The sequence below is a fragment of the Ranitomeya variabilis genome, chromosome 2 (assembly GCF_051348905.1).
Source record: "Ranitomeya variabilis isolate aRanVar5 chromosome 2, aRanVar5.hap1, whole genome shotgun sequence".
Classification (NCBI taxonomy): Eukaryota; Metazoa; Chordata; class Amphibia; order Anura; family Dendrobatidae; genus Ranitomeya; species Ranitomeya variabilis.
Genome location: NC_135233.1, coordinates 418,552,304 through 418,575,830, shown reverse-complemented (window position 1 = coordinate 418,575,830; position 23,527 = coordinate 418,552,304). Strand labels below are relative to the sequence as shown.

At 46.3% G+C, this 23,527-nt stretch overlaps 1 protein-coding gene and 1 long non-coding RNA gene across 2 annotated transcripts; one reads left to right on the top strand and one right to left on the bottom strand.

Moving 5' to 3' along the window:
- Positions 1–462: 462 nt before the first annotated feature.
- On the bottom strand, positions 463–11,464 carry LOC143809534 (uncharacterized). The gene is made up of 3 exons (XR_013222323.1): positions 11,343–11,464; positions 8,387–8,477; positions 463–2,887 (listed from the first exon to the last, which is right to left on the bottom strand). It is a non-coding gene; the product is annotated as an uncharacterized LOC143809534 (long non-coding RNA).
- Positions 11,465–17,976: 6,512 nt separating this feature from the next.
- Positions 17,977–21,599, top strand: LOC143809533 (posterior protein-like). Its single transcript, XM_077292590.1, has one exon. The coding sequence runs from the start codon at positions 19,332–19,334 to the stop codon at positions 20,958–20,960; it is 1,629 nt and encodes a 542-aa protein (XP_077148705.1). The 5' UTR covers positions 17,977–19,331; the 3' UTR covers positions 20,961–21,599.
- Positions 21,600–23,527: the final 1,928 nt, after the last annotated feature.

Below are 23,527 nucleotides of genomic sequence, written 5' to 3'. Positions count from 1 at the left end.
TAAATGACAGGCGGTCCCAAGGTAAAGAATGGAAAGTATTATTTTAGTGGAATAAACAGGAGTTAAATCCCATTTTTAATACGCCGCTCCCTCGCCGCAGACACAGGGAATGCATTATTTAAGTTAAGTGCATGATTAGGGCGAGTGTCGCGGCATCCAGGGAACATTTCCAGCAAACACTATACTTACCCTCCCTCGTCCTGACATATAGCAGCCACAATGACAGGTCCGGCCGCGCAGCAGCCGCAATACAGGTCAGGTGATCAGTTGATTATTACGTGACACCAAATTCACCATTTACAATATTTCTGCAGAAATGTCGCTTTCTTTCAATCATTTTCCTCACATTTCCGCTCATAGTTCGGGTAACATGAGGAGAAGAAGAGCGCTGCGATGAAAGGAGAAGAACGATGTGACTGACGGAACCACAGAAAATTAGAAAACAATCATTCATTTTTTAAGTTTCTTTTTTTTTCTTTATATTTACTGAAAATAGATAGACACTGTACATAGCTAATAGAAAGATAACAGCTAGTCAATAGATACATAATATATAGAAACACAGTTTTGGTTTTACTGTGCTATTTTTGTGTGTTTTCAGATAATATATAGGTAGATGGATAATAGATAGATGATAGATTATAGATAGATAATATATAGACACATAATAGATAGATAATAGATAGACACATAATAGATAATATAGATAATAGATAGATAATAGATAGATGATAGATTATAGATAGATAACATATAGACACATAATAGATAGATAATATAGATCAATAGATAGATAATGGATAGATAATAGATAGAAAACAGATAAATAGATAATATATAGATAGAAAAAATATAGATAATGGATAGATAATAGATAGATAAATAGATACTAGATAGAAGCAGTCACTGTGTCTCCAGCTCTCTGACACTGGTGGGGAGGATGCCGCCTCCTAGGAGCAGTCACTGTGTCTCCAGCTCTCTGACACTGCTGGGCAGGTGCCGCCTCCTAGGAGCAGTCACTGTGTCTCCAGCTCTCTGACACTGCTGGGCAGGTGCCGCCTCCTAGGAGCAGTCACTGTGTCTCCAGCTCTCTGACACTGCTGGGCAGGTGCCGCCTCCTAGGAGCAGTCACTGTGTCTCCAGCTCTCTGACACTGCTGGGGTGGATGCCGCCTCCTAGGAGCAGTCACTGTGTCTCCAGCTCTCTGACACTGCTGGGCAGGTGCCGCCTCCTAGGAGCAGTCACTGTGTCTCCAGCTCTCTGACACTGCTGGGGTGGATGCCGCCTCCTAAGAGAAGTCACTGTGTCTCCAGCTCTCTGACACTGCTGGGGTGGATGCCGCCTCCTAAGAGAAGTCACTGTGTCTCCAGCTCTCTGACACTGCTGGGCAGGTGCCGCCTCCTAGGAGCAGTCACTGTGTCTCCAGCTCTCTGACACTGCTGGGGTGGAATGCCGCCTCCTAGGAGCAGTCACTGTGTCTCCAGCTCTCTGACACTGCTGGGCAGGTGCCGCCTCCTAGGAGCAGTCACTGTGTCTCCAGCTCTCTGACACTGCTGGGGTGGATGCCGCCTCCTAGGAGCAGTCACTGTGTCTCCAGCTCTCTGACACTGCTGGGCAGGTGCCGCCTCCTAGGAGCAGTCACTGTGTCTCCAGCTCTCTGACACTGCTGGGGTGGATGCCGCCTCCTAGGAGCAGTCACTGTGTCTCCAGCTCTCTGACACTGCTGGGCAGGTGCCGCCTCCTAGGAGCAGTCACTGTGTCTCCAGCTCTCTGACACTGCTGGGCAGGTGCCGCCTCCTAGGAGCAGTCACTGTGTCTCCAGCTCTCTGACACTGCTTTGGTGGATGCCGCCTCCTAGGAGCAGTCACTGTGTCTCCAGCTCTTTGACACTGCTGGGGCGGATACCGCCTCCTAGGAGTAGTCACTGTCTCTCCAGCTCCCTGACACTGTTGGGTGAATGCCGCCTCCTAGGAGCAGTCACTGTGTCTCCAGCTCTCTGACACTGCTGGGGCGGATTCCGCCTCCTAGGAGCAGTTACTGTGTCTCCAGCTCTCTGACACTGCTGGGCAGGTGCCGCCTCCTAGGAGCAGTTACTGTGTCTCCAGCTCTCTGACACTGCTGGGGCGGATGCCACCTCCTAGGAGCAGTCACTATGTCTCCAGCTCTCTGACACTGCTGGAGCGCATGGCGCCTCCTAGGAGCAGTCCCTGAGTCTCCAGCTCTCTGATACTGCTGGGCAAGTGCCGCCTCCTAGGAGTAGTCACTGTGTCTCCAGCTCTCTGACACTGCTGGGGCGGATGCCACCTCCTAGGAGCAGTCACTGTGTCTCCAGCTCTCTGACACTGCTGGGGCGGATACCACCTCCTAGGAGCAGTCACTGTGTCTCCAGCTCTCTGACACTGCTGGGGTGGATGCCGCCTCCTAGGAGCAGTCACTGTGTCTTCAGCTCTTTGACACTGCTGGGGCGGTTGCCGCCTCCTAGGAGCAGTCACTGTGTCTCCAGCTCTATGACACTGCTGGTGTGGATGCCGCCTCCTAGGAGCAGTCACTGTGTCTCCAGCTCTCTGACACTGCTGGGTGAATGCCGCCTCCTAGGAGCAGTCACTGTGTCTCCAGCTCTCTGACACTGCTGGGGCGGATGCCGCCTCCTAGGAGCAGTCACGGTGTCTCCAGCTCTCTGACACTGCTGGGGCGGATGCCACCTCCTAGAAGCAGTCACTGTATCTCCAGCTCTCTGACACTGCTGGGCGGAAGCCGCCTCCTAGGAGCAGTCACTGTGTCTCCAGCTCTCTGACACTGCTGGGCGGATGCCGCCTCCTATGAGCAGTCACTGTGTCTCCAGCTCCCTGACACTGCTGGGACGGATGCCGCCTCCTAGGAGCAGTCACTGTGTTAAAAAAAAAAAAAAAAAAGAATTGTGATGTCATTTCTTTGTCCAACCTCTTATTTTACATACTCCATGGAAGAATAGTGTTTACACACACACACAGACAGACAGATATAGATAGACAGAGATAGATAGATAAGATAAAGTGGTACATAAATAGTTAAAGACACACACACAATCTGAACGCAATGTCTTTACTTAAAAAGAAAATGGCGTGGGCTCCCGTGCAATTTTCTGCGCCAGAGAGGGAAAGCCGACGGCCGGGGGCCAATATTTCTAGCCTGGGAAGGGGTTAATACCCATGGAGCTTCCCAGGCTATGAATATCAGCCCGCAGCTATATATTTAGCCTTTACTGGCTGTTAAAATAGGGGGACCCCCCAAAGAAAAGGTGTGGGATCCCCCTGTCATTTATAGTCAGAAAAGGCTATACAGACAGCTGTGGACTGATATTCATAGCCTACAGAGGGGCAATGGACATTTCCCCCCCCCCCCCCAGCTAAAAACACCAGCACACAGCTGCCCCAGGAAAGGCGTATCTGTACGATGTCCCAATTCTGGCACTTAGCCTCTCTTCCCACTGCCCTGTAGCGGTGGGATATGGGGTAATAAGGGGTTAATGTCACCTTTGATTGTAAGGTGACATTAAGCCTGGTTAATAATGGAGAGACGTCAATAAGACACCTATCCATTATTAATCCTATAGTTATTAATGGGTTATAAAAAAAAAAGACAGCCAGAAAAAAGTATTTAATGAAATAAAACACAACACATTTTTTCATAATTTTTATTCCACGCATAATCCAATCGAAGCCATCAATCACCTGCAAAAAACAAAAAAACAAAAAAAGAAAAACACAAATACTCCCTGTTCCGACGCAGTCCCTCTTTAGTAACGAGTGTCCCATGAAGATCTCCCCTACAGAGTGGTCACATCAGCAGATGTGATTGCTCTACGGTATAGGGCCTCCGATGACACACTGACCGGAGATAATCCTCGATGTATCATCGGAGTTCACGTTACGGCACTACAGCTGTGACAAAATTCTCACGCTGTAGTGCCGCAAGTGACAGGTGAACTCAGGTGACCTGTCCGCGGCGGAGTGATACAGTGCGGAGGATTATCTCTGTCATTGTATCACCGGAGCCCCTGGAGAGCGGTCGCATCAGCTGATTTGACAGCTCTCCACGGGAGATCGTCATGGACACTCGTTGTTAATTGGATTATGTCAGACACAGGGAGTATATTGTTTGTTTATTATTTTTATTTTATTTGCAGATGATTGATGCCTTCAGGGATTAGGTGTATATGGTATTAGCCGGATGATGGGACTACATTCCCATCATTGGCTAATGGTGTCACTGTAGCAGTCATAGCCGGATGGGAGCAGTAGTCTCATCGGACGATGCCTGCCTACACACAGACACACACAGCCCTGCACACAGACACAGATTCACGCAGACAGCGACACACACACATACACGCGCATAGCTCCGCCCACACAATCTTCCTCCTCCCGATCTGCAGCGTTTCGCACACACATCCGCAGCAAATCCGCAGATCATTTTTACATCTGCGGTTTTGCTGTCGATGTGCCTGACTCAATGGAAGTCAATGGGTGCAGAAACGCTGCAGATCCGCCAAAAGAATTGACAGGCTGCGGAAAAAACCGCTGCGTTTCTGCGCGGATTTTTCCGCAGCATGTGCACAACAAATCTCTCATAGATTAACATTGGCTGTGCACTACATTGCGGATTTGATGCGAATCCATGCGGCCAAAAACGTTGCGGATCTGCATCTAAATCTGCAATGTGTGCACATAGCCTTAAAGCCACTGAGCCACATAAATGCAAGTTCTATTCCTGCTGCATGAGCTTCACAAGTTACAGACTGTCACCAGTATTAATAATTAATGACATTTACAGACAACAAATAAATTAGATCAAACGACTAAAAGAAGTCTCAAGAAGCATAAAAAAGGGAATAATATCAATAAAAAAAACCAAATACTAATGCAATAAATACTAATGCAATCTTTACATTATCTATGACGTCCGATATTAGTCTCATGTCATCACCTTATTCAAAGGCGTTGCTCGTGTTACAGCTTAGGCTACTTTCACACTAGCGTTTTTGGCTGTACGTCGCAATGCGTCGTTTAGGAGAAAAAACGCATCCTGCAAAGTTTTCTGCAGGATGCGTTTTTTCCCCATAGACTTAGATTACCGACGTATCGCCACACGTCGCAACCGTCGTGTGACGGTTGCGTCGTGTTTTGGCGGACTGTCGGCACAAAAAAACGTTACATGTAACGTATTTTTGCGTGTCGTGTCCGCCATTTTCGACTGAGCCTGCGCGGCCAAAACTCCGCCCCCGCCTCCCCAGGACATTACAATGGGGCAGCGGAAGCATCGTAAGACTGCTTCCGCTGCCCACGTCGGGCATTTATTTCACAGCATGCGTCGGTACGTTGGCCCGACGCACTGCGACGGGCCCGTACCGACGCTAATGTGAAAGCAGCCTTAGGGGGCGAAAAATCTGAGTGGCCCCTAACCAGGTAATCCTGACTACAGCTACATGGTGCACCCTAATCGTGAGTATAGGGGACATAGGGGAACATCAGCAGATGACTGCACTGTGACTGAAAATACATCTACAGCTCAGGCAAAAATTAAGAGACCACTGCAAAATGTTCAGTTTGTCTGACTTTTCTATTTATCGGTATATTTTTTGAGTAAAATGTAAATTGTTCTTTTAGTCTATAAACTTCTGACAACATGTCTCCGAAGTTCCAAGCAATAAATTTTGTATTTTTTTTTTCTGACAATGAGAAATGGTCAAAATCACAAAAAAATGCATTGATTGCAGACCTCAAATAATGCAAAAAAAAAAACAAATTCATAATCATATAGAAAATAGGAGAACTGAGACTTCATATATTAACCCCTTTCTGACCTCGGACGGGATAGTATGTCCGAGGTCACATCCCCCTCTTTGATGCAGGGCTCCGGCGGTGAGCCCGCATCAAAGCCGGGACATGTCAGCTGTTTTGAACAGCTGACATGTGCCCGCAATAGCGGCGGGTGAAATCGCGATTCACCCGCCGCTATTAACTAGTTAAATGCCGCTGTCAAACGCAGACAGCGGCATTTAACCGGCGCTTCCGACCGGGCGGCCGGAAATGAGCGCTTCGCTGACCCCCGCCACCTTGTGGTCGGAGCTCATAGCAAGCCTGCATTTCTGCTGCATAGCAGCGATCTAATGATCGCTGCTATGTAGTAGAGCCGATCAGGCTATGCCAGCTTCTATTGAGGCTATTGAAGCATGGCAAAAGTAAAAAAAAAAAAAAAAAAAAAAAAAATGTGAAAAAAATAAAAAAAATATAAAAGTTTAAATCACCCCCCTTTCGCCCCATTCAAAATAAATCAATAAAAAAAAAAATCAAACCTACACATATTTGGTATCGCCGCGTTCAGAATCGCCCGATCTATCAATAAAAAAAAGCATTAACCTGATCGCTAAACAGCGTAGCGAGAAAAAAATTAGAAATGCCAGAATTAAGTTTTTTGGTCGCCGCGACATTGCATTAAAATGCAATAACGGGCGATCAAAAGAACGTATCTGCACCGAAATGGTATCATTAAAAACGCCAGCTCGGCACGCAAAAAATAAGCCCTCAACCGACCCCAGATCATGAAAAATGGAGACGCTACGGGTATCGGAAAATGGTGCAATTTTTATTTATTTTTTTTAGCAAAGTTTGGAATTTTTTTTCACCACTTAGATAAAAAAATAACCTAGTCATGTTAGGTGTCTATGAACTCGTAATGACCTGGAGAATCATAGTGGCAGGTCAGTTTTAGCATTTAGTGAACCTAGCAAAAAAGCCAAACAAAAAACAAGTGTGGGACTGCACTTTTTTTACAATTTCACCGCACTTGGAATTTTTTTCCCATTTTCTAATACACGACATGCTAAAACCAATAATGTCGTTCAAAAGTACAACTTGTTTCGCAAAAAATAAGCCCTCACATGGCCATATTGACGGAAAAATAAAAAAGTTATGGCTCTGGGAAGGAGGGGAGCGAAAAACGAACATGGAAAAACGGAAAATCCCAAGGTCATAAAGGGGTTAAAAAGTATAATTTATCTGTACAAAAATAAGAGATAAATACTTGATACAATTTCTACAAATATTACATATGTATGGATACAAATGTGATCCTCAAAAGTGACAAAACATTTGAGTTTCAGCTAACCCGGACCCAAAGGGTGCAGCCCTAGAAATAATATCCTAGTGGACATATATATACAGCCCCATGATGGCAACAAGGAAAAGTTAAAAGCCATTCAACCACGTATAATGAGGGAAAAAAATTAAGGCAATCCTAATTAAAACATACCCCTGAAATAGGCTGTGAAGGCCGTACGGTAAATGATGCTGGAGTGCTGCACCAAGAACACAGAGCACATAGTAAGTCAGGGGTTAATTACCCATAGTGATGATCTCTCCGGTCCAGTCTAGGGAGCGACCACTCACCCCGACGCGCGTTTGGCGTAGGTGGCTGTCGCTGCCTCATCACCGATCCTCCACCAAATTTCACATTGGGTGCAAGACACGGTGGCTTGTACGCCTCTCCAGGTCTCCGTCTAACCATTAGACGACCAGGTGATGATCTGGGGATGCTTTAGCAAGGCTGGAATTGGGCAGGTTAATCTTTGCAAAGGACATATGAATCAAGCCACATACAAGGTTATCCTGGAAAAACAGTTGATTTCTTCTGCTCAGGCAATGTTCCACAACTCTGAGGACTGGTTTCTCCAGCAGGACAATGCGCCATGCCACACAGCTAGGTCAATCAAGGTGTGGATGAAGGACCACCACATTAAATCCCTGTTATGGCCGCCCAATCTCCAGACCTGAACCCCACTGAAAACCTCTGGAATGTTATCAGGAGGAAGATGGATAGTCACAATCCACCAAACAAAGAAGAACGACTGACATCATTGTACCAGGAGCGGCATAACGTCACCCAGGAGCAGAGTGAGAGACTGGTGGAAAGCTGCCAAGACGCAGGAAAGATGGGATTAACAATCATGGTTATTCCACACAATATTGATTTCTGAACTCTTCCTGAGGTAAAACATTAGTATTGTTGTTTCTAAATGATTATGAACTTGTTTTCTTTGCATTATTTGAGGTCTGCATTTTTTTGTTATTTTGACCATTTCTCATTTAAAGAAAATAAATACAAAATTTATTGCTTGGAACTTTGGAGACATGTTGTCAGTAGTTTATAGAATAAAAGAGTAATTTACATTTTACTCAAAAGAGGAAAATCAGACAAACTGAACATTTTGCAGCGGTCTCTTAATTTTTACCAAAGCTGTATATACAAAAACGAACACTGATATTACTATATGGAGACCAGATATTGGTAGACACCAGTCCTGCAGACCATATAAGAGATCACAGCACAGTTACAGATGAAGACTTACAGCTGATGCTCCTTCTTATGGAATCGTTCACTTTACCCGTCTTCTCCATCTGGCCCAGACCGACATGACGACTTCTCCAGTCAGGACTCGTCTGCAGAGATTACAACAAAGACACATCAGACTTTTCACATTTCCTTCACCGTCCATATCTATGTCCAACCTGCGCAATCTACTCACGCCGTCGATACCCCAATACTGAGCCACTGCTGCCATATGTGTCCTACACCTGATACCCCAATACTGAGCCTCTGCTGCCATGTGTCCTACACCTGATACCCCAATACTGAGCCACTTCTGCCATATGTGTCCTACACCTGATACCCCAATACTGAGCCTCTGCTGCCATATGTGTCCTACACCTGATACCCCAATACTGAGCCTCTGCTGCCATATGTGTCCTACACCTGATACCCCAATACTGAGCCACTTCTGCCATATGTGTCCTACACCTGATACCCCAATACTGAGCCTCTGCTGCCATATGTGTCCTACACCTGATACCCCAATACTGAGCCTCTGCTGCCATAGGTGTCCTACACCTGATACTCCAATACTGAGCCGCTGCTGCCATATGTGTCCTACACCTGATACTCCAATACTGAGCCACTTCTGCCATATGTGTCCTACACCTGATACCACAACACTGAGCGGCTGCTGCCATATGTGTCCTACACCTGATACCCCAATACTGAGCCTCTGCTGCCATATGTTTCCTACTACTGATACCCCAATACTGAGCCTCTGCTGCCATGTGTCCTACACCTGATACCCCAATACTGAGCCTCTGCTGCCATATGTGTCCTACACCTGATACCCCAATACTGAGCCTCTGCTGCCATATGTGTCCTACACCTGATACCCCAATACTGAGCCTCTGCTGCCATAGGTGTCCTACATCTGATACCCCAATACTGAGCCGCTGCTGCCATATGTGTCCTACACCTGATACTCCAATACTGAGCCACTTCTGCCATATGTGTCCTACACCTGATACCACAACACTGAGCGGCTGCTGCCATATGTGTCCTACACCTGATACCCCAATACTGAGCCTCTGCTGCCATATGTTTCCTACTACTGATACCCCAATACTGAGCCTCTGCTGCCATATGTGTCCTACACCTGATACCCCAATACTGAGCCACTGCTGCCATATGTGTCCTACACCTGATACCCCAATACTGAGCCTCTGCTGCCATATGTGTCCTACACCTGATACCCCAATACTGAGCCTCTGCTGCCATGTGTCCTACACCCGATACCCCAATACTGAGCCACTGCTGCCATATGTGTCCTACACCCGATACCCCAATACTGAGCTGCTGCTGCCATATGTGTCCTACACCTGATACCCCAATACTAAGCTGCTGCTGCCATGTGTCCTACACCTGATACCCCAATACTGAGCCTCTGCTGCCATGTGTCCTACACCTGATACCCCAATACTGAGCCGCTGCCATGTGTCCTACACCTGATACCCCAATACTGAGCCTCTGCTGCCATATGTGTCCTACACCCGATACCCCAATACTGAGCCACTGCTGCCATATGTGTCCTACACCTGATACCCCAATACTGAGCCTCTGCTGCCATATGTGTCCTACACCTGATACCCCAATACTGAGCCGCTGCTGCCATATGTGTCCTACACCTGATACCCCAATACTGAGCTGCTGCTGCTGCCATATGTGTCCTACACCTGATACCCCAATACTAAGCTGCTGCTGCCATATGTGTCCTACACCTGATACCCCAATACTGAGCCTCTGCTGCCATATGTCCTACACCTGATATCCCAATACTAAGCCACTGCTGCCATGGGTCCTACACACCTGATACCCCAATACTGAGCCTCTGCTGCCATATGTGTCCTACACTTGATACCCCAATACTGAGCCACAACCTTTATCCCTCTTTCCCTTCTTCTAAGGTTGGGAGGAATCTATGTGTAATTATGTGACATCTCTGGGAGGTGAGCCTATTCCCCAGCTATAAATCCTGAGGAGCAGCGTCCTGGTGACCCCCTGTACAGACACATACGGCTGCTGTGCCCCCTCTGCCCCTGACAGGACTCAGCAGCTCAATGCAGAAGACTGAGGTTTTCAGAGTAGTTTGGAGAAAGACACCTGTGGGAACCTTGAGAGGGGGCTGCTGTGTCCTGTCAGGGGGCTGCTGTGTCCTGTCAGGGGGACGCTCTGTCCTGTCAGGGGGACGCTCTGTCCTGTCAGGGGGACGCTCTGTCCTGTCAGGGGGACGCTCTGTCCTGTCAGGGGGACGCTCTGTCCTGTCAGGGGGACGCTCTGTCCTGTCAGGGGGTCGCTGTGTCCTGTCAGGGGGTCGCTGTGTCCTGTCAGGGGGTCGCTGTGTCCTGTCAGGGGGCCGCTGTGTCCTGTCAGGGGGCTGCTCTGTCCTGTCAGGGGGACGCTCTGTCCTGTCAGGGGGACGCTCTGTCCTGTGAGGGGGACGCTCTGTCCTGTCAGGGGGACGCTCTGTCCTGTCAGGGGCCGCTGTGTCCTGTCAGGGGGACGCTCTGTCCTGTGAGGGGGACGCTCTGTCCTGTCAGGGGGTCGCTATGTCCTGTCAGGGGCCGCTGTGTCCTGTCAGGGGGCTGCTCTGTCCTGTCAGGGGGACGCTCTGTCCTGTCAGGGGGACGCTCTGTCCTGTCAGGGGGACGCTCTGTCCTGTCAGGGGGACGCTCTGTCCTGTCAGGGGGACGCTCTGTCCTGTCAGGGGGACGCTGTGTCCTGTCAGGGGCCGCTGTGTCCTGTCAGGGGGCCGCTCTGTCCTGTCAGGGGGACGCCGTGTCCTGTCAGGTGGTCGCTCTGTCCTGTCAGGGAGCATATAATCTAACAAAGCAGTATAATAATCACCCCCCCAGGGTCCTGTCACACCTCCCCCACCTCAGCCCCCACAATACCACCATCCTCTCACATTCCCCCAGTGACACGCAACTTACCAGTCTGCAGTCTGTGAGGAGCAGCAGGAAGTCTCTGAGAGAAATGCAGGGAGGGCGGCACTAGGACCCAGCAGCCTGAGACAACCTGAGCGTGCACTGCACTAAACTGCAACCCGGAAGAGTCTCCTCAGGTCAGTAATGGCGGCGCTGTACACTGCAGGGAGATTACACTGTGCTGCCGGCCGCAGGTCAGTAATGGCGGCGCTGTACACTGCAGGGAGATTACACTGTGCTGCCGGCCGCAGGTCAGTAATGGCGGCGCTGTACACTGCAGGGAGATTACACTGTGCTGCCGGCCGCAGAGTCTCCTCAGGTCAGTAATGGCGGCCGCAGAGTCTCCTCAGGTCAGTAATGGCGGCGTTGTACACTACAGGGAGATTACACTGTGCTGCCGGCTGTAGAGTTATCTCAGGTCAGTAATGGCGGCATCCGCCCCAGCAGTGTCAGAGAGCTGGAGACAGTGACTGCTCCTAGGAGGCGGCATCTTCACCAGCAGTGTCGGAGAGCTGGAGACACAGTGACTGCTCCTAGGAGGCGGCACCTGCCCAGCAGTGTCAGAGAGCTGGAAACACAGTGACTGCTCCTAGGAGGCGGCATCTTCACCAGCAGTGTCGGAGAGCTGGAGATGCAGTGACTGCTCCTAGGAGGCGGCACCTGCCCAGCAGTGTCAGAGAGCTGGAGACACAGTGACTGCTCCTAGGAGGCGGCATCCACCCCAGCAGTGTCAGAGAGCTGGAGACACAGTGACTGCTCCTAGGAGGCGGCACCTGCCCAGCAGTGTCAGAGAGCTGGAGACACAGTGACTGCTCCTAGGAGGCGGCACCTGCCCAGCAGTGTCAGAGAGCTGGAGACACAGTGACTGCTCCTAGGAGGCGGCACCTGCCCAGCAGTGTCAGAGAGCTGGAGACACAGTGACTGCTCCTAGGAGGCGGCACCTGCCCAGCAGTGTCAGAGAGCTGGAGACACAGTGACTGCTCCTAGGAGGCGGCATCTTCACCAGCAGTGTCGGAGAGCTGGAGATGCAGTGACTGCTCCTAGGAGGCGGCACCTGCCCAGCAGTGTCAGAGAGCTGGAGACACAGTGACTGCTCCTAGGAGGCGGCATCCACCCCAGCAGTGTCAGAGAGCTGGAGACACAGTGACTGCTCCTAGGAGGCGGCACCTGCCCAGCAGTGTCAGAGAGCTGGAGACACAGTGACTGCTCCTAGGAGGCGGCACCTGCCCAGCAGTGTCAGAGAGCTGGAGACACAGTGACTGCTCCTAGGAGGCGGCATCTTCACCAGCAGTGTCGGAGAGCTGGAGATGCAGTGACTGCCCAGCATTGGTACCTGGACTCCCCTCCACGTGGGGGCCCGATGACAACTGCTGATATCACTGTCTCCTATCAATATTTCACGACATTTCCCAGCCACAGGCCCTATTTCTGAATTAAATTTATATCCTTGCAGCTGCCGGTTTTAGACAAATCAATTCCAGGCGCTTGTCTGGTTTGCAGATCTCTCCCAATATGTAAAGAGACACGATTATCATAGGCTCAATTGGTAACTTCGAAGCAATTCACATATCTGCCATTTCCTTACAAAAGAAAAGGAATCTTGAAAGACATGCAAATGGGGGATAATTAGACTTGTAGATCGTTTCCTTAAATACCTGGCTTTTTGCTCTACAGGCAGAACACTGCTGTCTGAAGGGATAGATACCTCAGATATGCTAATACCAGTAAATGCCTTTGGATTATGGCAGGCTGGGAGCGCGCTTCATTGAGCTCTACACCCCACATGGGTATTGGTACATTGCCGCCGCGCTTGGGTAAAACTCTAATAAGATTTAGGCTATTATGTGCTTTGATTTTCTGTTAGTTCCAATTGCCACAAAATTACAACTTCTTCCATGCAGTGTAATTCTAATGATTGATATTGGAGTCGCTGCCCCGTTCGGACTCTGCAGCTGGAGCGTTACTTGCACTGTAACAATCCCTCTGCCCTCAATGTATCCATGACACGGACCCCCCTGGTCCAGAGAGCTCGCAATCTAGTCTGCCTGCCAAAGAAAACTATTATGCCTGCCCCGGGACCCCCGCTTCAATTACAACTCTTTCAGTTTTAAAGGGAATTATTCAGGACTGAACTACTGCTGACCTCTCCTGGAAACAGGAGATCGGAGGGGTCCTAAGTGGCCGAGTACTGTAGTACATTCACTCCATGGCAGCGGTCACTGAACATGGCACAAAGTGTGGTGTCCAGACAAGCGAATGAAGTCTCCTAATATAATCCAGCATCTGAGCCGCAGGATTTTTAGGCAGTTTCTCTAATGGGAGAGAAATCAAGACTTTGCTATGTAACTTGTCTTCTAGAATCTTAACCTGTGACATCATTGCCATCTCCTCTATGACCTGTGACATCACTGCCGTCTCCTTTACTACCTTTGACATCACTGCCGTCTCCTTTACTGCTTGTGACATCACTGCCGTCTCCTTTACTGCTTGTGACATCACTGCCGTCTCCTGTATGACCTGTGACGTCACTGCTGCCTCCTTTACTACTTGTGACGTCACTGCAGTCTCCTGTATGACCTGTGACGTCACTGCCGCCTCCTTTACTACTTGTGACGTCACTGCCGTCTACTACTTGTGACGTCACTGCAGTCTCCTGTATGACCTGTGACGTCACTGCAGTCTCCTGTATGACCTGTGACGTCACTGCAGTCTCCTGTATGACCTGTGATGTCACTGCAGTCTCCTTTACTACCTGTGACGTCACTGCAGTCTCCTTTACTACCTGTGACGTCACTGCAGTCTCCTTTACTACTTGTGACGTCACTACAGTCTCCTTTACTACTTGTGACGTCACAGCCGTCTCCTTTACTGCTTGTGACATCACTGCCGTCTCCTTTACTGCTCGTGATGTCACTGCCATCTCCTGTATACTACAAAAAAAAACTGATGAGGGCCTCCTAACAGAATAAAGCAAGTGTGAACAGTTGTAAGTTACTACGACTGCATAATATAAAAACATAAGAACACGGCCGCCTCTATAAGTGCTGAGATGTCTGCAGACATTGAATATATGACATTACTGCCATATATAATATACTTATAAAGATGAAGATACTTTACTTTAGGAACATCTCATGTGACAACCAGAAATGTCGTCAGCCCTGTGTCCTATAAATGGTAACAAGGCCTCCTCATGATAATGGAATGATCTGTAGAATGGGAACTTCTGATAGATGGAATTTCTGGACAAGACATCCTGGGATCACAGATCGTGAGCTCTACAATCAAGGTGGAGGACAAAATGGTGAGACCTAGAAGACAACATTAGGAAAGGGGACAGGCTGAATAAGAAGAATCACTAGAGGAAGGGCCAAGTTCACGAGAAGGAAGATTCAATCTTATTAGAAGAGTGAAGAAGATGAAGGGAGGACATCAGCAGAAGAAGAGTGACTATAATAAAGAGGAGATGAGCAGTTTGAATGTGATGAAGAGCGAGAGACAAGCTTTCTCCTTCTAAAGAGTAAAGTTCGGGAAGGAAAAAGGTAAACAATAAGTCCAAGTGTCAGAGAGAGAGAGTTTTCCTAACAATTGTCTAACTGAAATATATGTAACAATCGAAACCATGATCTTGATGTTTCTTCCCCGTGGACCGATTTTTCAGCCTCTGTAGAGGTGTCGTCCCCCCCCCCCCCCCCGTATCCCCCATCCATCTTTGCAGCCCCAAGTGTATACTGCAATATCAGAGAAAGTTCCTCATGGGCGGGCCTCACTATCACAATGATATCCCGTAGGAGCTAACATTGAGTACTGCGTTTTCCAGAGGCAGCAGATCCATTCGTGGCAGAGGTCAGAAGTTAAACGCTCTTCTTTCACCATCTGAACGACGCAGCACAGGCACTTCACCCCGAGTAACAAGACGCCTGTCATCAGAAAAATGCTTCTGTTGTAAATGTTCATCCGGATAAGACAGGTTCTTCATCACAACACTTTTATGTCATCTGCGATCAACAAATGAAGTTATCAGGAGCAATTCTCTTCCCAGAACAATGAATGGCCGCGAGCCGCCTCTGGAAAGCAGGACCAGTGGAAGCGGAGCTCATTAATAAAACTCTGACCACAATGAACCTGGGGAGAAGTGCAGAAACCGGCAGATCGCAGGGAGATGATGAGATGTTCAGCAGCTGTACGGTGGATACTTCGCCCGCGGCACATTTGTCGGTTTCAAAGGGTCTTTTTTTAAGTAATTTTGCATTTTCTATTTTGTTAGTGGAAAGAACAAGGTCTGTAGAGACTGCAGTGCTGCATGCAGAAGGCTGGAAATAGCCGAGAGCAAGTGTCTCCCGACCACTCTTCAGCATGTACGTTTGTTTCATTTGTCAGATATAAGTTTGTGCCCCCCCCCCCTTTCCTGGCTCCAGGTAGATGAACGTTGCAGGTCGTGTGAGCAGGTCAATATCTCGCCACAGAATCTCCTGACCATGAGACGCTCATTAAGAAGAATCTACAAAGTCATTAATATACTCATTGCACCTGTGTTATTACCCCAAGAAACAGAAATGTCAATAAGTGGCTCATAAATATAATATATATTGTACTGTGTATATACCGTATCTGTGTATACCAGTAATTACATGTAGGGTGTGTGAAGAAACCAGATTGTATCTTAATTTCCCAGACAACCATGTTTTTGCAAACCAAAAGAACTGGCTTTTTATCTGTATATTGGCTTGTGAATTTAAGTGTTTGTCTGGTGGGTCATGAAGACAGACTTGCCAACTGATATACTATCTAACATACTGTGTAAGTCTGTAATAGTGACTGTACATACTGTGTTAAGCTTTGTTTCTTGATGTGTGCTGATGTGCTGATATGCTAATAGTGCTACCTTGATCCCATCACCATTGTTTACCTTATCTTGATGTTGGACTGAAGGACCCTGGGTAATTCTAAAAATAGCTTACATGCCTTAGGTATAAGGGTACCGTCACACATTGAAATTTCCATCGCTACGACGTTACGATTCGTGACGTTCTAGCGATATCGTTACGATATCGCTGTGTCTGACACGCTACTGCGATCAGACACCCTGCTGAGAATCGTACGTCGTAGCAGATCGTTTGGAACTTTCTTTCGTCGCTTGATCACCCGCTGACATCGCTGGATCGTTGTGTGTGACAGCGATCCAGCGATGTCTTCGCTTGTAACCAGGGTAAACATCGGGTAACTAAGCGCAGGGCCGCGCTTAGTAACCCGATGTTTACCCTGGTTACAAGCGTAAACGTAAAAAAACAAACAGTACATACTCACCCGTCGGTGTCCTTCAGGTCCCTTGCCGTCTGCTTCCTGCTCTGAGTGCCGGCCGGAAAGTGAGAGAGCAGATCACAGCGGTGCTGCGATCTGCTCTCACTGTACGGCTGCACTCAGCAGGAAGCAGACGGCAAGAGACCTGAAGGACACCGACGGGTGAGTATGTACTGTTTGTTTTTTTACGTTTACGCTGGTAACCAGGGTAAACATCGGGTTACTAAGCGCGGCCCTGCGCTTAGTTACCCGATGTTTACCCTGGTTACCCGGGGACTTCGGCATCGCTCCAGCGCCGTGATTGCAACGTGTGACCGCAGTCTATGACGCTGGAGCGATGATTATACGACGCTGCGACGTCACGAATCGTGCCGTCGCAGCGATGAAAATTTCAATGTGTGACGGTACCCTAAAAAGACTCAGAGATCACATCCTGGGAGACGGAAGTAACACAGAGCTACCAGCCAGACTTTCTGCAAACCACCCAACAGACCAGAGAAAGGACTGCAGCCAGTTCATCATGGCACCATCACGAGGGACACTGATCTATGATTCTATAGGAAACAACCTAGGGGTTTTCGGCTCCAGTTGGAAGGACACAGATCTGATCTAGTGACCCTCTCTGAACCATGGATATGTTTGGAGAAAGCCAGGTTTGGGACCCGCTGGTTGCCTGGTTCCATGGAGATGGTCAGATAAGCCAGGTGGTGACTCTCGTGTCCACTGGCTTTGGACCTTGTATGGACTCTATGGACAGTTCTTGGTCATCTCCCTATGCTTGTCGTTACCTCTTCTCTGTGCGTGCATCCACAGATGAAGTAGCGACCCTGGGAGCTCTGACATCGTGTCAACTGGCTTTGGACCTTGTATGGACTCTATGGACAGTTCTTGGTCATCTCCCTATGCTTGTCGTTACCTCTTCTCTGTGCGTGCATCCACAGATGAAGTAGCGACCCTGGGAGCTCTGACATCGTGTCAACTGGCTTTAGACCTTGTAAAGACTCTTCAGGATCTTAGCCGAGGGTCTGTCGGACCCGGCTGAAGAACACAGGACTGCTCTCGGATATCTCCCTACGCTTGTCGTTACCTCCTCTCTGCGTGCATCCACAGATGGAGTAGCGACCCTGGGAGCTTGGACGTAACATCTACCATTATCTCGGCGAGTCAGCGGAAGGGTGAGGCCCTGTAATGTGCACCATCTTGGGGTAATTGGTGGGATTGTTCTGTTTGCTATTGTGTGTTGTTCAATAAAGTATTGCCACACTGTTTTACCTTAACCCTGTGTGGTCTGTGTAGTGTATTGCCCACTGGGAGATAGAGCGGGCGTTCAATGGTATGAGCCGTGGTCCATGCAGTCTTGCTAAAGACAGCCGGGCCAGCGGACGAGAGCACCCACTGACCCCGTTTCTCCACAGGGTGTATATACCGTATCTGTGTATACTAGTGTTGGAGACAACATGAACAATGCACGTATCATAGAAATCACTGAGATATATTGAATTATGAGATAAACCAGATACAAGACTGTGTAAAACGTATTTTGCAGTCAGGCCTGTGTTCTTTTGTGTGATGTCCCTTGTTTTAGTGATAAGGCAGAGGTTCATCTACATACTGAATGAATATTGGCCCTAAAGCCTAATGGAGGATATAGGTGTACACTGTGAAAATCTTGAATGAATAGCCTCTGTCCTGTTTGTGACCCATCATTATCTACATATGTACACAACTCCTGTGGGTTTCCATTATAAGCCAGTGGTCCTGAGATAGACATCCTGTCTTCGGCCTATGGATATGTATATTGATATACAATGCCTGTGGTGTTTGGGTGATAAACCATTGTTCTTTGAATGGACATGTTGGAGCCAGCCCAAATTGAGTTTAACCTGTCCTACACAAGAACTTTCTTCCCAAGTATGAGGATGCCATCTGCAAGAAGGTGATGATTACTGCAGCCAATGACAGTGTTCACATTGCCAGAAGACGATTGGACATTTGCCACAGAAGATACCAGAAGCAAGGGTGGAGTCATGGCTTGTATGTGGGTGTGGATGTGTATTGGTTTAATATATATGTAAGGATCAGTTATGATCCTCTCTCCTTCCCACATCCCAGTTTCCTCTACCCTCTCCCATTACCTTTTCCCTTTAATTTACCCTTGTCCCTTAGTTAGACTTCCCTTATGTATGTCATTGTAAATACCCTGTTTGTAATAAACCCCCTTTTAAAGATCCAGTAGTTCTTGTTAATTAGTATTAACTGGCACCCCAAAACTCAGCAGATTCTACATTTGGCACCCCCAGACGGGACTGTGATTAAATTCCACAGAGAATCCGCAAGAAATTAATCTGCTTTATTTCACATTTGGAAAAAGTGTGGAATCCAAAGAATCGAGGAGTCTGGATCTTGATTTAAAAGAAATATTGGTGAGTAAAGAATTTCCTTGAAGATTATTTTGTGTGCTTGTGTATATTGTGTTGTATTGACAGTTTGTTGTTGAATGCATTTAGCAAAAGAGAAATATCTTTTGTAGATAGGACAGTATTTTAGATCAGAATTGGATCTGTGTTTTCTAAGTGTAGTAGTATTGGAGCAAAGAGTTTAGACTTTTGGGAAGATTGTAGTGTAAGGTCTAGTTTTTAGTTCTTTTCACTTTGTAATTTTGTTTTGTAAAGTATTTGCAGTTTGTTGCTGAAAATGGAGTTTGTGGAAAAGTTTGTGATGAAGTATGCCTCTGCTGTTTACCATGTCAGTGTCGATAAATCTTTGGAAGACCAGTACAATGACTTGATAGCCCAATGTAAAATCTTTAATAATAAGTTGAATAGTAAAGTGCTGAGCAAGAATTTGAAAAAGGAAAAGTTAAGCAATGAAATCTCAGTGTTGCTGAAGATGAAAGAGTTGGCTGAATTAAAAGAAGCAAGTTATTTGATGCAAAAGATACAAGTCAAGGAGGATATAGACAAAATTAGTGATTCTGTTATTGGAATTTCTGATAAAACAGCTAGTAAAATACATGGTTTGCAATCAGATGTAAATGAATTAGCTGTGAGAAATAGACAGTTGGAGGAACAATTGAAGGAGTGTAGACTGAGCCTCACTTCACATGCTGCTCAGGTTTATTCTTTGGAACTGAAAAATAGTCAAATGGAGAAGTTAATTGCAACACTGGAGGGTCAACTGGATAAAGCTAATTGTCAATTGCATAACAAAGAGCAATGTATACAGTCACTTGCGTCAGAGAAATGCAGCACTGAGACAGTCAATATATGTACTCTTTCTAATGAGGGTACAATGGATGCCGGATATAGATCTCCATTGATTGATAATTCTCCATTGCTCACTATTTCTGAGAAGCTTCATCTGTGTCAACTTCTTGGTAAATTTGAGTCACATATTTCTCCAGTCATTCTGTCCAATAGATTTGAACATGTTGTCCAACAGTATAATCTGAACAATAAAAATGCTTGGTCTCTATTACAAGTTTGGCTTCCAGGGCCAATTGCAGGGCAACTAAAAACAGAACAAATGGGTGATGGTTGTAATGGTGCAGAGATAAGAAGGAAGGAATTACAACGCATCATAGGTGGACGAGACATTAGAGGTGAAAATGCCCTAGCAATGACCAGATTCAGGCGATATGATGATCCGTTGCTCTTTTGTAATAATTATCTGTCCCTATATAGGACTGTTTACAACTGTCTGGAAATGTCTCAGGATGATGCTAATTTCCTATGTTCAATGGCAAATCATTGCAATGTAGATTACGCCACAAGAATGACTCTAAGGAATACTAGCTCCTATGAAAACTTTGTGAATATACTTAGGGACTGGTGTAATGAGTCTAAAGAGCAATATGAACCGTCGGAAAATGTATCTGCTGTATACAGACCCAGGAGGCAAGGATATGTTAGGTATTGTTATAAATGTGGTCAACCAGGACACATTAAACGGTATTGTAATACACCTAACATGTACCCAGAAAGAAAAAGTCATTTGTTGCACCAAGAAATTGATAGTGTAGAAACTGAAGAGGAAAGTATCTCCTACAACACAGAGTTCATAGAGACATGTGAGGAGATAGGTAATGTAGAAACTGACCCTGATACAAATGCACCAAAACCAGAAACATTGCGGAGTCCAAATGACAAAAGTAAGACAGGAAAACGCCAGATGTCACATAATAAACAACAAAAGGAAGGTGCTAATATCCCTATGGTCGATCCATGGGTATCTCTACCATTCTGGTTATTTTGGAGTTGGTCACAAATTGCCCTACCGCTGTTGCTAAACTGCCCAGCACCATTTGCCAATATGGTTAGGTAAACATAGAGGGACTTTGGCTGCCATGTTAGATGTGAATCAATTAGCATATGGATAATGGACGGGATAAAGTTATGTTTTGTGTATGGTTTGAATTTGTGTTCTAACTATGTCTGTGTTTCTTTTTAGACTGGAGACCATGTATCACGTGATATTAAAGCAAGGAGATTAACCAATGTGTTTTGTTCAACAGGCCATATACAGCACTGTATCCATAAATGAAACAGGCTATTTCTCTGTAATAATTAACTACATGAATGCATTCATAAGGCCAAATTTAAATCCACATGGTTTAGACAATGAGCTCAAAGTTAAAGGTTTAAGTAATTGTTTGCAAATAATTAAACGAGTAGTCCTCCCATTGTGATGACTGTGTATTGTATTTACCTAATGCATGATTGTTTGTTGTGTATGTATGTTCTTTATCTTGTTTCACAGGTAATAGTCTTCAATCAGCACCTGAAGTTGGATGGTTAATTTACATGATAGTGCCAACTAGTGTAAAGCTGAGGTTTCTATATGAAATCTGCAGATCCAGCCTTGACCACTTTGTTCATCTTTAGTACTCATGAGACAGATATAAAGTTGAGTTGCCCTAATTGTTTTATGTTTGTCTGTTTTATGTCGGCCTGTGCAATGCATTGAATCACAGTATTATTATTTTTTCTTTTAACCCCTTCCCGACATGTGACGGTATAGTACGTCACATGTCGGGACCCCCGCTTTGATGTGCGCTCCGGCGGTGAGCGCACATCAAAGTCGCGACATGTCAGCTGTTTTTTACAGCTGACATGTGCGCGCAATAGCGGCGGGTGAAATCGCGATCACCCGCCGCTATTAACTAGTTAAATGCCGCTGTCAAACTCAGACAGCGGCATTTAACTACCGCATCCGGCCGTGCGGCCGGATATGAGCGCATCGCCGACCCCCGTCACATGATCGGGGGTCGGCGATGTGTCAGGAAGGTAACCATAGAGGTCCTTGAGACCTCTATGGTTACTGATTGCCGGTGGCTGTGAGCGCCCCCCTGTGGTCGGCGCTCACAGCACACCTGCAAATCTGCTGTGTAGCAGCGATCTTATGATCACTGCTGCATAGCAGAGCCGATCGGGCTGTGCCTGCTTCTAGCCTCCCATGGAGGCTATAGAAGCATGGTAAAAGTAAAAAAAAAAAAGTTTTTAAAAATGTGAAAAAAATAAAAAAAATATAAAAGTTTAAATCACCCCCCTTTCGCCCCAATCAAAATAAATCAATAAAAAAAAAACCCAACCTACACATATTTGGTATCGCCGCGTTCAGAATCGCCCGATCTATCAATAAAAAAAAAGCATTAACCTGATCGCTAAATAGCGTAATGAGAAAAAAATTCGAAACGCCAGATTTACGTTTTTTTGGTCGCCACGACATTGCATTAAAATGCAATAACGGGCGATCAAAAGAACGTATCTACACCAAAATGCTATCATTAAAAACGCCAGCTCGGCACGCAAAAAATAAGCCCTCACCTGACCCCAGATCACGAAAAATGGAGACGCTACGAGTATCGGAAAATGGCGCAATTTTGTTTTGTTTTGTTTTTTGCAAAGTTTGGAATTTTTTTTCACCACTTAGGTGAAAAATAACCTAGTCATGTTAGGTGTCTATAAACTCGTAGTGACCTGGAGAATCATAATGGCAGGTCAGTTTTAGCATTTAGTGAACCTAGCAAAATAGGCAAGCAAAAAACAAGTGTGGGATTGCACTTTTTTTGCAATTTCACTGCACTTGGAATTTTTTTCCCGTTTTCTAGTACACGACATGCTAAAACCAATGATGTCGTTCAAAAGTACAACTCGTCCCGCAAAAAATAAGCCCTCACATGGCCAAATTGACGGAAAAATAAAAAAGTTATGGCTCTGGGAAGGAGGGTAGCGAAAAACGAAAATGGAAAAACGGAAAAAGCTCCGGGGGTGAAGGGGTTAAATATTCTTGCTGCTCAGAATTTTTTTTTTACATCCAGAATCATTATTTTGAAAATTTTCTTACCTCACATTTAAATTCTATTTTTTGGTTTTTTCTCTCCCTTTCTTTTTGTTTGATACCAAGATTTGGTATCAAAGGGGCGTAAGTGTAACAATTACCATGCAATACCATAAATGCAATGGTGTTCAAATTTTTGTAATTAAGATTTTATATTTTGGAATTTATTTATTTTTACACGTTTGATATTTATTTATTTTTTTTATTCTTGTAAAAGAAACAATATATAGATTACAACTGCTAAGAATCTGATACTGCTCTTGTTCTTTATTTCCAGGATCTATGATGGAGCATAAATTTGCATCCTGGATGAGCTATGATTTGATGGCAATTTGATTCATAAACAAGTTTTATGGAACATCTTCTTGACATGGATTAACCTGTATCTAAAAACTCGTGAAAGGCCATGTTTAACCGGGCATTGGATACCCCTCATATACTGATACCATGTGCAGCAGCAGAGTCTACATTGGCAGCATGAGTCGCATGTGATATATTGTTGTAAACTATTCATGTTCTGAATTTATTAGATATATTCAAAGCACAAGGGG

Excerpts from the sequence above, each read along its gene's own strand:
- LOC143809533 (XM_077292590.1), top strand. The coding sequence starts at position 19,332 with ATGGAGTTTGTGGAAAAGTTTGTGATGAAGTATGCCTCTGCTGTTTAC.